The sequence below is a fragment of the Hibiscus syriacus genome, unplaced genomic scaffold (genome assembly GCF_006381635.1).
Source record: "Hibiscus syriacus cultivar Baekdansim isolate YM2019G1 unplaced genomic scaffold, ASM638163v2 tig00111832_pilon, whole genome shotgun sequence".
Classification (NCBI taxonomy): domain Eukaryota; kingdom Viridiplantae; phylum Streptophyta; class Magnoliopsida; order Malvales; family Malvaceae; genus Hibiscus; species Hibiscus syriacus.
In genome coordinates, this window is record NW_024063190.1 from 675,964 (window position 1) to 693,521 (window position 17,558).

The following is a 17,558-nucleotide window of genomic DNA, read 5'->3' on the forward strand; positions in this document are numbered from 1 at the left end:
CTTTTTATGCTCTTACGGTCCCAAGACACGGTGCTGTCGTGTTTTAATTCAGTTGAAAGAATGGCTGCAAGTGATGTTATCATGGTTTTAATTAGAATATAGTATGTAAAAACATAGCAATCATAGCAGGCTTTGCATGCATAATACATAATATGTGTGCATGCTTGCATAGTTTTGTACAAAAAAATCACACCATGGAGATGCTTTAACTAAGAAGAAAATGGCAGGGAAAAGTAAGAAGAAAATGAAAATGAGAAAAGGTCGGTTTGAGTGTAATTACCGGCACCCTTTTGTCATTTGACAGTAAAAGTAATAATAGCAATGATGAAACCAAAGAAAGTGGAGAGTAGGTTTTGAAAGAAAGAGGGAAAAGCCGAACCCAACCGTCCTAGAATAAATGAAAACAGATGCCCAGAAAACAAGAATGTTGGTTCATTTATGTTTTCCTGTTTGTTTGTCTCTCCAAAGTTGACTAGGAGGAATAGCAAACGGACACGAATTGGAATATTTGGGTTGGCATGCAAAGGTCCACGGGTAAGTAAATATTTTCTTTGTATTTTTATTAATAATTTATTCTTATCTATTAAAAATCTTATGTCCGTCCTCTTTGCAACTATGACCTTATTGACTAAGCGAAAGGCACGAAAACCCTGTCTGTAGGGCTGCCCCTTCTTCCAAGCTTTCATGTTTTACTTTATATCAACACATCAAAATTATCAGAGCAGTCATGGCGGATTTCATCAAAACAGAGTAGAATACTCGTGAGACGTGGGAAAAGTTTTGTTTGCATTCGAAGGGGGGCATGCGATGCAATGCAAAGTGATGATCAGAAAAGGAAGGGGTTCCTATAGAAAGTTGGCCCCCTTTTTACTTTGGAACGATCGCCCCACTCACAGCACCAGGCCAAAACTCTGCACCAAAGCCTACAAATTAAGGGCATCTCCTTTTTCCCCAAGACCAGTCTATCAAAAGGTTGCAAACCAACCTTTTTTTTCTCTTTAACTGATTATTTATTTTATGGTTTTCATCCTCAGAATTTATTTTTTTCTTCTCGTACAAAAATTTTACGTTATATATATATATATATATATATATATATATATATATATATATATATATATCGATTTTTAAAACAAAATTCTGAATCCACCGCTAAACCCAACCTAATTTACAAGCCTATAATACACATAATTATTACTTTATGTCAAATTGAATGAATTACAGAGGTCTTCCTTCTTCCAGCTTACAACTCATATTAAGCACCCCCCATGATTTATCGCGGTTATGACGAGGTGAGCCTCCATTTTTTATTTGAGTAAGAATATTTGGATTCGTTCATCTTTATTTCTTTATATTTTATCGAATCACAGTTGATATGCGATAATATGAAAGGAGAAGAATGGGGACAGGGACGGAGCCACCTTATGTCTAGGAGGCCACCGCCTCCCTCCCCTCCCCTCCCAAGTTTTTTATTATTAAAAAAATATAAGGGAAAATATGAAATTAGAGCTCTAAATTTTAATTTATTTTAATTTTATCCCCTAATTTTTTATTATTAATTATATTTTCCCCTCGTTTTCTAAAATTAATTATATTTTATCCCTTAAATTGGAATCCAAATTTAAAATTTCACATGCATATTCAAGGCCATGCATTCTCTCTCTCTTATCTGTTTGTCTCGATTTCAACAAATCAAACCCCCACTTGTTTATCACATGCATTTGACTAACAGCGCCACTCATTAACCCGCATGCACATGCATTTGTCTCCCTCAATAGTTGGTAAAATGGTTAGTTTGCCCTCTTAGAACCGCACTTGGATTTATAAAACAATCCCGTATGTGCTATGATGATGGCATTGATGATGCCATGATGACAGCTTTTAAGCCTTTTAAGTTTTAATCCCTTGTATTGTCTAAAAAGAAAGAAAAATTAGTGGGCTGTGGGCGTATGAAAAAATTAGAGGAACAACCCCCGCACTTTCTCTAATGGGAGCACTGCACATTGCAAAAAGCTAATGATAGCCGTGCACGTACATCATTCTTTCTTTCTTTTCAAAGTCTAAATTTTGAGACAGGATCCCATGCATGATGATTATGTATACACCAATACTTGCACCTCGTATTTGTTTCTTTCCTCTGTATATATCGTTTGGAGACCATATTCATAATCATTCAATTCACCTCTTTCTTGCTGTCGTTTTTCTCTTTGTACTGTCCTCTCCATCCATACCTTTGGTACCAATATACGCAGAGACACAGCTTGGAATTAGACAATCGATACATAACTTTCACCATCTTTAACTCCACTTTTTTGGTATATAAAAGAATCCTATAAATATCATAGAAGTTCTATATTTTGAGTTCAAAACTTTTGAAAAAAATCCAGATTTTCTTCAAAAAATATTATACACACATTAGTATGGTACGTATAAAAACACGTAATTATTATAAGCATGGTTTTCAGAATCGGACCGGTCAGCGAACCGACCGTGCTATCGGTTCACTGGTTCAACCAGTTAAACTGGTCAGATCGATCGGAAGAACCGGACGACGTCATAATTAATTAATTATTTAAAAAATTAAATAAAAATACCAAAAACATTTAATAAAAAATGGTTTTTTATATCACAAGTCATATTCAAAGCAAGTCATAACATATATAAGTTGAAAACCATAAAATCAAGTGAAACAAAATGATTCAAATCAACTACAACATAATATTTAAGGTAAAACATATTAAATAATAAATATAATTATATAACTATAATCAAAAAATAAATTTGGGGCAAAAAAATCATAACAAACGATGTAGTTTGGTTTAATTTAAAAAAAAATCTCACATAGCTAAGAAACATAGAAAAGCATCACAAAAGTCTAAAGTGTAAAAATATGAAAACAAAATAATCTCACATGACTAAGAAACATAGAAGAGCATCCCAACTGACTTCTATAAATAATAGAGGTAATTTGACATTCAAAATCATAGAGCTTTTTGGTGAGCACAGAGCGAACTATTCATTCGCTTCAATCGAGCTCAAATTTCAGGCTTTAATTGAGTTTCTAATATTTTTTTGAGTTCGAGCCTTTTTGAGTTCAAGTTTCAATATTATATTTCGAGTTCGAGTTGAACTTGATAACTTTTAGCTCGTGAGTTTTTGAGTCGAGTTGAGTTTACTTTTAAAGTTTTTGAGTTCGAGTCGAGCTCAGCAATACTCGAGTTCGACTCGGCTCGTTTAACAAACGACATCGTTTGATTTAATCTTTTTTTAGAAAAAAATAGAATATCGATTTTCAACCGGTTCATGGTCCGATCCGGTTCGAACGGTTCACAGCCAGTTCAGCGGTTCCTTCCCGTTCACTAATAGCGGTTTAACCGGTGTAGATTAAACCGAATCAGACAACGGTTCCCGGTTGAACCGGCCGATCCGGTCCAATTTTCAAAACATTGATTATAAGCCATGAGCGAGATCGGACGATCGGTGACAAAAGCACGCATTTGCAAGAGATATGTCCATCAATTAATCAACAACGACAAAGAAAAAAAGACAGGGATAATACATAAACCAACACCAAATTCTTTCTTACATATGAGATTTACTTTGTATTCTTAATATTTGTAACCGTGTCTATGCAAATTACGAAATCACTCCCAAACAAAACCCAATGTATTATATATATACAAAAGTATAATTTATGTGGGGCACTTTAATGGAGAGACGAAATGGGGCTGAGGGTGTCCAGTCCACTTTTTGGAATCTTGAAGGTGAATGACATCAATCAATGCTTTTGTTCCAAGGTAAAGGTCATTCCAATGCCATGGACTGGCATCCGGAGGCCACGCTTCCCTATATCTTTTATTGCTCCTGTGCTCCTCCCTTTACTTAAACCCTATGACACCAACATACACAACTAAAAAGGTTTCCTATGAACGCATTTGAGTAGAAAGTCAGATCGGACATTAATTGCAGAAAAAGAGCTGCGTTGTTATTAATGAAATGGGGTACCAATTGTCTCATCATCCCGGATCCAGTTAAAGGGAATTTATTAATCAAGGCATGTTTGATGGGCTTGAAAGAAAGAGTAGCAGCTTTTCAGGTCAGGCATCTAACACCAGCCATTGTTTTGAACCAAGTATTGTATTAGCTCTTTGATGTTATATATTATAACGAATGAGAGCACATGCATGAGCAAGGAATGTCGTAGCCAAGCCCACGTCGTGGTGTTTGAATTCTCGGGGTCTGAGGAAACACCATCATGCGTGCATGCCAACCCAAGCCCTTACTTCTTTCTTTTAAGGAATACTATAATTTAACTCTTAATAACATACTCCAAATATTTCCAATTTCTTAGTATTATTTGAAAGGTAATCTCATCATGCCATGCCACTCCTCTTGTCTTCTCCGCGTGTCTTATTTCCAGGACCCAACAACCATAGTTCTTAAAGGCTGCTGCAATGAACCATAATTTTTGTGATGAAAACTAAACAGCTAGCTTTGTCGCTAGAGAGATTTGGCCAAACGTTTGTTTGTATGATATTTTCTTAGGAATTAATAAGAATGAAATGTATTAAAATATTAATTTTTAATTAATAAGAAATGAAATGCACTATACTGCTAACATTAATTATTATGATTATGATTCGCAGCATCGTACGGTATGAGACGCGTGGGGATATTTAGAAGTAAATGTGAAGCATATGGGACGACGTGATTAGGGTTTAACAGTTGTCTGATTTTAAACATTCCAATTGTAATTTTTAACTTCAGTAGGGACGGGATACATTTATCCATAAACCTTCTATTTCATTTAAGAGTGAGTATTAAATCTAATTTAACCTAAATTAATAAATTTTAAATTAATTAAGCTGATGAGTCTTACTTTAATATTTAGAATTTATCTAAAATTTTTCAAGTAGAGTCTAATCAAGTTAAATTTCTATTTAAATTTAATTATAAGTATTTATAATGTTACGTGATATATTAGTTTAATTTAACGATTTCTATAATAATATAAGATATATATTATATTTTTTTTTCAAATTATAATGTTATTTAATAAATTAAATTTCATTTAAATTATAAAACATATTTATAATTTTGTTTTTTAAAAGAAGATATTTATGGGAAAAGTATTGATATAAAAGAATAAAAAAAGAAATGTTGGAAAGAGAATTTGCACAAAAAGACAATAAAAAACAAATTAAATAAAATGCAACGTTGAAGACTAAATTGTAAAAAGAGTAAATTTGTTGTTAAAAACGTGAACTTGAGTTACATATATATTTTATAGTGTTAGAGAAATATGTGGTTCAAATTTGATAAAAATATACTTAAAGCGAAGTGTTCGAGTTAGTCGAGTTGATTCAAAGTTAAAAAATTTGAGTTAATTGAGTTGATAAGTCATATTTTATCACTTGACCTTTAATTGAAATTTTTTGAATTGAGTCTAATGAATAAATTTTGATTCGAGTCAGGTTTTTGAATCGAATCGGGTTTTACTCACCCCTAATTCCTTTAATGCCCAAAAAGGACCTTTCTGTGATGTTCTTGAAAGAAGTAGACTTTTCTAGCTATTTTACTGTCCAAACATGCCTTAATGCTTAAAGTTGTTTCCTTGGGGGACCCCTATATTATTTTCCGATTAGAAAAAAAGGGGTATGAAATTCGTCTTAATAAAGTCAAAAAATCAATTACAGTTGGACCTCCCTAAGAATTAATTGTTTAATCTGACTGACTGACCGGCCACCATCCCTCTCTCTCTCTCTATCCCTTCCTGCAACTATTTCATTTCCGCAACCTTCCAATCAAAGAGAATTAATGGGAACTGAGATTCACAACGTTTATTATTAGACTCTTCCATGTCTACAATAAAACACAAGATCCTGGATATTGGGTGTCTCATGCTTTTTTGATTTCTTAACTCCAAAATATGGTTATGGCAATAACAGTTGATTCTTCGACCGGAAAGATCTTGTTCATCCATGGCTGATGTTGAGTTCAGGACTAATCCGGGAATTCGTTATCAATATCAATATCATCAGCAGCAGCAGCAGCTTATTCTTCTTTCTCCTTGTTATAGTCGAAGCCGGGTGTTCGTGTTTCTGGGTTTCCGGATATAACCATGGTTCCTGCTGAAAACCTTCCTCACGGCGGCGGCGAATTTTATGGTTTTTGTGGCGGCGGCAGTATATACACGGAGAGTTTTGGGCATATGAGCCGTCTTCGTGGTGGGTATGATTTTCACACCGAAGCTTGCTTAGGAATAGGATCTGATTTGGAAGCTAACCGCATGGATAATAGCGTTAATGAGGCGGGGTCCAACTCCAAGGATAATAGCCATCAAGAAATAGAATCAGAAACAGATGAAGGTTGGCTCCAACTCAGTATAGATGGTCAAGCTCAGGCAACAAGATATGATCGCAACAAGCACGACCTAGACGATCCAACGGCCAGAACAGGAGGGTTGCTTGAGCTGGATCTATTACCCGGTGGTAGCTCGCAACATGCGAGGCCATTAGCCCCAATCTTTCATATGCCCGAGTTTCGAGCACCACCACCGCTCATGCATAGTTTTAGTACATCTTTATTCTATCAAGACCAACAACAAGAGAGCAGCTCCATGTTTAGGCCGATACCCTCATCTTCATCTTCTTCTTTGATGCCATTCGGGTCCTATTTTGCCAGACCATTTCAGGTTCAATCCGAAATGCATGTTGCAAGACTGAGCTCGGATGTTACAATCATTGATCCTCCTAGAAGACTCCATTCTGGCATTTGGTTTGTGCTTCAAGCATCGCAAAACCAGTAAGTTGCTCAAAACAATAATCCTCCTCAGCCTTTTCTTTTTGTTTGAAAATTTTTGATGAAATTCGCTCTCTCTTTGTTCAGAGCAAAAGAACCGTTCCTGCCTCAGATTCCAAAAAGCTACCTGAGAATCAAGTAGCAATGCTTATCCCTTTGTTTTACTGCAAATTTACCCCTTTCTACGTACTTATTTCGTGTGTTTTCTTTTTGTCCTCATTTTTGTTCGAATCTTCAGGGGCGGGAAGATGACAGTGCAGTTATTAATGAAGTATCTGGTTAACAAGCTGGTACTGGAAAGCGAATCAGAGGTATTTAAAACAAAAACACTTAAAATCTTAAATGCAACTCCCTTAGTTTAATTTTTCATTTTAGGACCACATCTCTTTTGCTTTAGATTACCAAAACAGCCAAAAAGAGAAAATCAACCCATATCTTTAACAAGAAAATTTCTAACACGACTTTATAGGACTTGGTTCTGGTTGGTGCTAAAGACATGACAGAAACAGCAGAACTAAATGCATGTTTTTCCCCCTTCTTCTACATTAAGGTGGGAATTATATTATTTCTAGGAGACCCATTTTCTAATGGAATATTCATTAGCCCTTTAACCCGTAGTTTTTGGCTCTAAAGATTGCCAACATGTTTTAAGCATTAGGGTAACCATTCCATTAGCTAACTGAAAATAATCGTATGATCCATCGGTATAGCATCTCAACTATTAATTCCAATTTTCACTTACTAGAATTCAAACTCTGATAGTATAGAAACAAGTAAAAGTATACGATAATTTTACGATGATTCGCCTATAATATCTAGATCTCTTATCACTCATAAATAAAAGGATGTTGAACACCTGTAATACTTGGACGTCTCACCGCCTATAAACCAGAAGATGCCAAGTGTTTAAACATCTTGTATTCTCATGTACAATATACCAACAATGATAACAACTAAACAAAACTCAATTGTTTTACATCAATATTTTGTTTTAGACATCACCCAGGACAAAGACAAAGAGGGAGATCACGAGTTTATTGATTGAATCCTTGATTATCTAGCTAGGTTAAAATTACGTGCTATAGTCTTTTAATACCGAAACATATATTATATAATTAGGTATCTCCTAGTGTTACATTACATGCTCTAGTCTTTTAATACCAAAACATACACACACGTATTTAGGTATCTTAGAATTGGGATGAAAATGGATCAAATTGTTCAACTTCAGAATCAAAAAGAATTTAAGAAATATTTAACAAAAAAATAGGACTAGGGCTTAGTCTATCTAAATTTAAAACTATCATGGATATAAAATATAATTAAATCAAATTTACAAGATATAACTTCACTAGTTTCAAAACTGAATAAACTTAAAATGTAATTAAACCAAAAAAAAAAACGTAGCTCCATCTCTGTGTGTATAGGTATGTTTCCAATATCAAACAACAAAAGTTGATGTCTTTCGGGTAAATAAATGTCATGCTCTTTGCCTTAGCTTAAGAAACATTATGCTTCTTTTTGTTGTTGTCTTTCGGGTACGCCAAGCCATGTTCACAAGATATATGCCCACAATTGATCAGTGCTAACCAACTCTTCTCAACATTTCATCTAAAAATCGAAACGAGACAAAGATCTTGAGACAGCATGATTTTAAATCATTAGATGTTAGTTAACAGTAGTTTGGCCTTCCTTCTTTTGTCCTTTGCGTCACCTCCAAAGTATATAAAAAATATCTAAACCATGTTAGCTTGGACCTTCTGTTTTGCTGTACCAGTATCAATAATGTATTCTAGTCTTATATATATCTTTAGGTCAACTCTAATGCCGTGGATCGATCCATATATAAATACTTTATTCTAATAATTATATAATATAATAGTAATAATAATAACTTCCCGTGTATAGTCGTTTCGGTCAACATGTGCCATGCCATTGGTTTTTAAGAATTCTTCACAACCTCCAGATGATATACCATCTCTTCTGTCTTAAATATAGTATATGGTATAGAATCAAGTGTTGTAGTCGTCTCGTCTAGGAATAGTCTTGATTGGACGAGGATGGAGGTGTAATTACATCGTAGGGCCATGGGAATCACACGTGGCCCCTCTCAGTCTCAAAACCCTCCCCATCTGCATGTAGTGGCGGATGTATAAATAATTTAGGGTTTACACGTATCTATTTTAGAATTTAAATTATTTTATATTAATTATTTATTTTATTGAAGATGTCCATTCGTGTGCTCTGTCGTCTCCTTTCGTCATGCTTTCGCTTCTTCAATCTCAGCTTCCAGACAGGCCAGCTCATTGTAGTCCCTCTTATTTTCTGAAAGTGTGATCGAAAATTACCACAAAAAAAATATAGTAAGTGCACCACTTAGATGGAGTTTTTAAAGAGCCCATCATCACACCACGACCAACCACCAAAATACATTAAAAAAGAAAAAAAAAACATAGCCCCACGTATTTTACGTCGGGATAAAGCAATGCATGAGGGATAATTCCACAACAGAATCATTCCCAGTTGTTGAAAAATAACAAAATAACAAATAAATAAAAGCATGAAAAGACAAATGAAGAGCCTCCCCATGAAAATGATTTGTTTATTGTTGGTGAACTCAGTGCATGCAGCATGAAATATTAGGGTTTTTGTTTAACATTGTCGTTTTTTTAAAAAAAAATCTCGTTTTTTAAAATTAAAATATTAATTAAACTAATTCCATGTTAACTTTCTTTGATATTTGGCTAATTAAATTGATTATTTTAGGTGATTTGTTTTAATAAAAATCCACGGGATAAATGATTTTTCCTTGGGAGTAAAGTCTAGGTGGGTGCCCTAATGATTATTTCGGGCAGCTAAGTAGTAGAAATAACGGGCAGGGTTTGGACTTTAGACGGCCGATTTCCATGCACGACCGCTGACCTAAGTTGTAGTTATGTTTTTTTTCCTTCAATTTTTGTGGGTCTTTAGAGGGATGAGTATGAAAAGTTTGAGGGAGAAATATTTGATGGGTAAAGTATAAGTTTCAAAGAGATGGGGCATAGCACATAGCTTAGACAAAGACGTATGCCACTGACAAAGCATGACTTCACCACTACATGTATACCACTAAACCAAACAACAATAATAAAATACTAAAAAAAATAGATAAAAATCATCCAAGAAAGAATAAAATTGCATATTCCCCCCCCCCCAACATTCTCATGTAAGATATATTTGCTGTAAAACAAACGGATTATCACAGATAAATACTTTGATTTCATCATAATCACATGTTTAAAATTCAAAGATTAAAAAAAACATTTTAAACGTATTACCATATACGTATAACACTAAATTTGTTTACACATTATAGATGATGGTAATAGAGACATGTACATAAATTGGGGACTGATATAGATTGGGATTGTTCTCTTGTAGCAGTTTTGCTGTATTTTTTTTGGATGGAATATAACTTACTTGTCCAAAAAATATAACACTAAATTTTATAAAAACAGACATTCGCATTACTCACGGTTGGTACCGCAGGTAGAGATAACATGCAGAGGGCAACAGCTTCAACCTTACTTGACGTTGCAGCAAGTAAGAGATGAAATATGGAGTTCAAGGGACGCAGTGACTTTGCTTCCACATACGTCAACATCTGATCATCTCATGGTTTTGCACTATGGCAGGAACCCTAATTGAATCTTTCACCTTTAAATTTTCCTATGATTTTAATCTCCTACGTTTATGCCATGTATCATTCTTATTTAAGTTGCGGAAACCCTTTTTTTAACTTTTTCTTAGGCTTAAGGGTCACATTTTTTTTTGCTCAACAAGAAATTTTTCGCCTAAATCGTAAGTCTCGTTAAAAACCTCCCTAAACTAGGTGGAGGAAAAGAGTACTGACGATTAGGATCAAAACCACACACATAGACCAACTATCACTCGAAAGAAAGAACGACAAATAACAGAAATCACCCCAACAACAACCATCTAAACCGGCTGCCTGCTCCCAACATTGAGCGTCCATGTAAATGCCTACCATAGAAACAAAAAGATAGTAACGAACAATAAAGAAGTTTTCCACCGCGACCATCAAACATCCAGCTTGAATATAGCAGCACCTGATTTAAACCAGCTCTCAATTACCATCAACCCCAAAGTTTGAAACGAGATTTTCGATGCATGCCCGCTATTGCCACGAACACTTCACAAACAAAGCTCCTCACTACCCAATCAAACAAACAACCAGCCACAAGAAAACTCATAAACATCTCAAAGGAACAGACCAAGACAACTCAGAAACAACACCAGACAATCTAATTGCAGAACAAACATAACCCTGTACAACCAGCAGCCAACCACACTCAATACTACTTTGAGAGTAATAATATTAATACTCACTCGTCCAGCAACTCAATCTTCAAAACCTTATGGGACAAAAACGGAATTAATCAACCAGATCAACTACTTCTCAACCCCAAGTCAAGCTTATACTTTAAAAATCCGAGCTTAAAGAACGAACAAGAACTTTCCAACAAACAGTACGAGTTAAATATGATTTCACCATTGGAACATCCAAATAATTGAAGCCAACCAAACGCTCGAAGAGCTACTGCTATTGATCAAAACCACCACATCACAGCTTATCAGAGATTGAACTGAAAAACCATACATAGATTCCCCTGAAGCAAACAAGAGCTTCCACTCAAAGCCCCAAGAATGGGAAGATAAAACTAGAAAGCAACCAAAACAATAACCCCTGGAAACTAAGATCTCTAAGACTTCAAATCTCGAATCTAACCAACAAGGGGAACTAGCAGAACCCTCCCACTAAAATCGACTATAATCCCACTCAGACAGTAGACCCTCAGCTTTAGCCACTGCTTACAATAATCTAAAGTCAAAAAAATCATCACACCAAAATCTCACTATAATAGTTTCACTAAAAACCTCTTGTTACTTGAATTAACACAATATCAATTCTATACGTCCTAATAATCCTCCTTAGTTCAGAAGTTTAACATTTGAGACCATATTTATCCCTGTAATATACCCTCAATTTATCATTTTTGCTCCTATCATATTTTCTTATAAATTTAACTCTCAAAGTTACTCAATTGGATCATTTTATACTTTCCTCTAACTTTAAATCCTAAATTAGGTTATAATTTAGGGTTTTTTAGTTATGGATAAAGTACAGAATAATGCAATTGAACAATTTCAAGGGTTAAATTGATACGAAAATACGATATAAGTGAAAATGATAAATTGAGTCTATTACATGATACACTTTTGCCTTTTTTTTAAAAAAAAATCTCTAATTGATGGATAAAATAGCTTGGGAGTTGCTCTGAGTGGCGACTGGCGAGGGCAAATAGCGTACGCAAATTGTATTTTTTTTTTCTGAGCTCTGCTGGCTTTCATGTTTTAAAGTATTATCATTATGTGTAAACTTGTACAAATTTTACTAATTGATCCATTCCCCACGCATAAACTCGTGTCTTAATTTATTATCTTCGTGTCCAATCAGGATTAGGTAAACGAATTGGGAGTTAGTTTACTATATCGATTGTAATATGAAAGGGCATATTTATATTTTTAATTTATATAATAATTTATTTTAATATGAAAGTGTTTATTAAATTTCTTAAGACACTATTCCCTTTTCAAACGTAAGAGACATAAAATTGTTATGATTAAATATTTGATTAAATATTAAATTTATTTTCATGAAATATAATTTTTTTAGTGATTAAATATTTGAATTTATAAATATATAATATGTTTTAACCTTAAGAATTATAAGAAAAGATTTTAGAGACATAATTGTTATGATATCTCTATTTGACAGATAGTTTTGTAAGAATGTTGTGAGAAGTAAACATTATATTTGTAAAATATATATTAGGTTTTAAGATAAGAATATGTATATATATATATATATTTAAATTCTTTATAATCTACATTTATTTTAATCTTTTATATAATTTATTTTATATTAATTTTATTTTAATACATGGCTCAAAAATTAATAAAAAAAGCCAAGTCAATACACGATTAGAGAGTTAAATAATCAAGTGATCAAAATAAGAGCAATTCAAACGTTCAATGATTAAATCTAAAAAGTTAAACTTTAGAGAGTAAAATAAGAGTGAAAAGAAAGTTAATGATAAAATTTGTAATTTATCCTTAAATTTATCAAATTATTGCAAAATAATCATTGTGAAGCTATGATAATTATGAAATTTTGATAACTTTAAAGATCTTTTTATACAAGTTAATAAAATTTAATGATTATTTTATAATTATTTGATAATTTTAATAACTCATACTCATTTGATAAATTTTAAAAATTTAATCGTTTAAATATAATCGAATCGTCTCTGAAATACCTTATCCTAAAAACAATAGACCTGTCATGTATGTGCCACTAAACGAAGCTTTCGTGACCCATTTCTTTTCGGTAGAAAATGCCTTTAAAGCATAGAGAGAGAGAGAGAGAGAGAGAGTTCAATTTCTTTTTCATGAAAAAGATCAGCCAGGAATTAAGAATTCAATCCATGACCTCACCTTTCATCACGTTTGTAGTGGATTAGTGGGTGGCCGAGATAGTTTGTTGGTGACCATCCAACATTAGATCAGGCTAAATTCTTGCTACCAAATACTTTGGATAAACATTATGGGCTATGTTAATGCATGGTCTGCCATACAACTTACCAAAGCTTGTTTGCATTTTCCAAGTCTTGTTTCCAAATGATAACTTTGGGATATATATAGACACAGGGACAGAGTCAGGATTTTAATTTAAGGGAAAAAATATAATTTACAATAGAAAATAGGGAAAAATCAAAATAAATTAAAATTTAAAGGCCTAAGTAGGTAGTTGTCCCATTATTCTTTAATGATAAAAAAATTAGAGGGAAAATTCAAGATAAATTAAAATTTAAAGGCCTAAATAGGAATTGTCCCTTTATTCTTTAATTATAACAAAAATTGGGGGCACCCCAAGCACCTGTGTAACTCCGTCCCTATACAATATATATTTTTCTAATTTTACATAGATTTAAGATCGTTAGATAAGTATAAATAGACAATTGAAATTAATAATAACAAATGATAATATATTCACTCAAAAAGAATAATAATTTAATCTCACATGTCTATTTGCACTCATCTAACGATTTATAACCTATAAAAAATAAAAATATTTACATTGTATAAATGGATCCTAACCTTATGAATTTTGATTCAATATGTAATGTTATATACAAATTTTCATACGATACAACCATGCACGTAAGACTTTAATTTTATTTAATTATACACATAAAATTTGTATTTTAATTTAACTATATATTTAAAAAAACATAGTACCAACTTATTTTTCTATTGAATTAAAATGGTCATTTGTCTCATTCCCAATATTAATAATTTAGGGCCTATGCATGTTAACAAGTCTAGCCAACTCGTTTCCTTCCAGCAATATGTGTATGTTAAGGGTTGCATTTGCTTCAACAAGACACAAGCTCGATAATAGTCCTTGGCTCAAACAAGAAGGCAAAATAAATTTTTTAACTTTATTCCTACGCGTTTGAAATCAATTTGTCTTCAATTATGTGGGGTTCTTTGCCCCTTGCCCCCTACAGTTTCTTCTGCTTTTATCTTTGGCTCATCTCGGCTCATGTGCTGCTTACAAGAAATATACATTATTCAGTCGAGATTGGCGATATAATAGATTCAAATGGAATGCATTAATGTTACTGCAGCCTCCAATGGTAATGTTATTTATGCTTATAATTATATTGCTGCATGTTCAGACTTTGTAACATATGGTTTGTGAAATGTTTATGAATTGTTCAGACTTGGTTGCGAAGGTAAATGCGATTCTCAGCATTATCGTGCAAGACGACGGGGATTCATTCGCCAAGAGAGCTGAAATGTACTATCAGAAGAGGCCTCAGCTCGTCGAAATGATCGAGGACTTGCGCAGAACCTGCCGCTCCTTGGCTGATAAGTATGACCAGCTGAGATCCCAACTCAACTCATCGAGTCCTGTCGGTCGAGTTCGAGGTAACGGATCGGTGCAAGATCGTGATCTCGGGGATGAATCGCTGGACGATGATGTCTCGAATGTGCAAGCTGCTGATCGGGACTCCATCGAGGACTCGAAGATGACACCGGAAAACGAAAGCTACTGGGAGAAGAAGAATGTGATCAATGGCATTGGATTCCAGCGCAATACGAGTGACGGTTATAAAGATGCCATGTTAGAGCATGAGAGAGTGTGGAATGAACTAAGGTTCAAGGTGTCGGAACTTGTAGAGGATAATTTGAGTCACCAAGCTGAGTTGATAAGGAGAAATGACGCGAAGAGAGAAACCATTAAAGATCTTTGTTCCAAGATGAACATGAAGGATGAGAACAAGGCCATGAATGGAAACCATAGAGTTACCAGGAAGACTCAGTCTCATGTATCAAGATTAAAGTGGATATTCCTTGGAAAGTTCATGAAATGAAATACAAATGATTAGGTAGGTTTGTTGGTTTTTCTTTGGACTGGAATATTAATATTTTACTCAATTGCTTTTCATTTCTCTTGGAAGGCGTTTGACTCTTGAAATATAAAATTATTATAAAAATATTATATTAGTTTGTTTAACACCAACGTAATATTACATTGTTTGGTTGGAATAATATAAGATTATTTGAACCGTAATATTATAGTATTTAGCATGGATTTAATATTACATATTTACATTGTTTGCACTATCTTAAGGGACCTTGTCAATAATTGTGTTTATTTTTTAACGGAGAATAATCAAAACAGAACAAAAACATGATGTAACTATCATTTTGAAAAAGAATAATTGAATGACCAATATGAAACCGCTGGAATAAATGAGTGACTAAATAAGTTATTTATCCTATAGAAAATAATTTAGATATATATAATTTGGATAAAATCATGTACAGACTGATGCTTTGTATAGAATTTCCGTTGGACCGTAACACAAGCCCAGTGATTTGATGGCTTGGAGATTTTTTTGGGTTTGCGGTGCATATATATATATATAGGATCCACGTATACTATGCAAAATAAATAAGTTTTACACTAATGTATTATTATTTGATTTAAATAAATAAATGTCTTGGATTTAATTAAAATTTATAACCCATAAATCAATATCTTTTAACTTACTATAAAACAATATATCTTTCTACCTCAATCCTAAATTTTAAATTTTAAACCCTAAAATCTCAAACCCTAAACTTATATGTTAAATTATAAACCCTAAACCATAAGCTCCAAAGCTTAAATATTAAACCGTAACCCTAAAAAGAAAAAGTATTATTTTATTATGAGTTGAAGAAATATTCATTTATGAACTATAAATTCTAATTAAAGGTAAGTCATTTATTTATTTAAATCTAACGACTATAAACCAATGTAAAACTTATTAGTTTACATAATGTAAGTAGATCTTAAGTCATATATATATATATTAGTTTTACACCTTTTTAGGACTACTGGACGAGATAAATTAGAGGATGTGATTAACAGTAGAAAAGAGAAGATATTCATTGGAAAAAAAAGATGAGAAGATAATCTCAGACTTTGATTTCCCTCAATCTAACGATCCTATGTAAAACTAAAAGAATTTTAAATAAAAAAATAAAATACTTTAAAAATAAAAAAATAATATATGTGCATTGATAAAATTTTGAAATATTCTGATGTTGACCGTTTATTTTGAAATTTAAGCCATTAATTATTGTACATTGTACATGTGGAACTCATGTTCATATAACGAATTTCATAAAAAATATTAAAGAAATAAAATTAATCATTTGATCGAACAAAAATTATATAGAATTCGTCATATCTTCATGACAAATTCGAATTATTTATTGTATTTTTTTGAAACTCATTATTTCCGGGCAACAGATTTTAAAAATACAATAATAAATTACATAAATTCTAAATTAATTTTTAAAAATTTATATTTTCTCAATTTTTTTCCGCTGGGGTTATTTACTTGACTGCAACATCTGCACCACATCATATTAATGTTCCACTTTCATAGCATAAAGGAAGGGTTTTAAATTTTGTCATTTACCTAATGTACCGTTGCAAAATGCCCGTTGAAATATTGGAGCAGTTGGGGCAGCTCTTCTTTAATTAAAAACAAATACACCAACAGCGGCTCCAGCAGAGTATGGTACTCAGCACGCGCTGTATAGTCTGTGCTTTAAGCCCCCAAAGTCCCAAACCAAATCCTCCACGTCATGTGAGTGTGGCCGAGAGAAAAGATGGACGTAAAAAAAATTGCACTCTTTTTGTAAAAAGGTGCGCATGGGAAAATGAGAGAGAGACCCAACAAAACACCAATGAGGCACGACTTGTTCTTTTTTTTACTTAAATTGATCTTCCTTGTCGGATTGCCCATATAGCTCAGTTGGTAGAGCGTAAGACTTTTAATCTTGTGATCGTGGGATTAAGTCTCATTGTGGACAATTCATAACGGAGGTCTTCTACGGAAGCTGCTCTCAACCTGGCGTTGTGGGCAGCCTACTATCTTACCTCTCTCTTACCCTATTACATATGGGAATAGGGTTAGCTAATTTTTTTCTTGTCCATTACCAATTCTAAAAATACTAACATTGAAACAAGGTTGTGGATATTTAACCCTTCTTTTTATTTTTCTATAAAATGATTAGATGGAGATGATGGGGACAAGCGGCCCCTTTAATAATTTTTTTTAAAATTT

General features: G+C 33.2%; 2 protein-coding genes across 2 annotated transcripts; both read left to right on the forward strand.

Moving 5' to 3' along the window:
* Positions 1 to 6,121: 6,121 nt before the first annotated feature.
* On the forward strand, positions 6,122 to 17,495 carry LOC120171291. The gene is made up of 5 exons (XM_039179014.1): positions 6,122 to 6,804; positions 6,889 to 6,939; positions 7,040 to 7,112; positions 10,330 to 10,502; positions 17,475 to 17,495. Exons 1-4 carry the CDS (start codon positions 6,122 to 6,124, stop codon positions 10,486 to 10,488), a joined length of 966 nt encoding a protein of 321 aa, XP_039034945.1. The 3' UTR covers positions 10,489 to 10,502; positions 17,475 to 17,495.
* On the forward strand, positions 14,619 to 15,305 carry LOC120171292 (protein NETWORKED 3A-like). Its single transcript, XM_039179015.1, has one exon. It carries the CDS (start codon positions 14,619 to 14,621, stop codon positions 15,303 to 15,305), a length of 687 nt encoding a protein of 228 aa, XP_039034946.1.
* Positions 17,496 to 17,558: the final 63 nt, after the last annotated feature.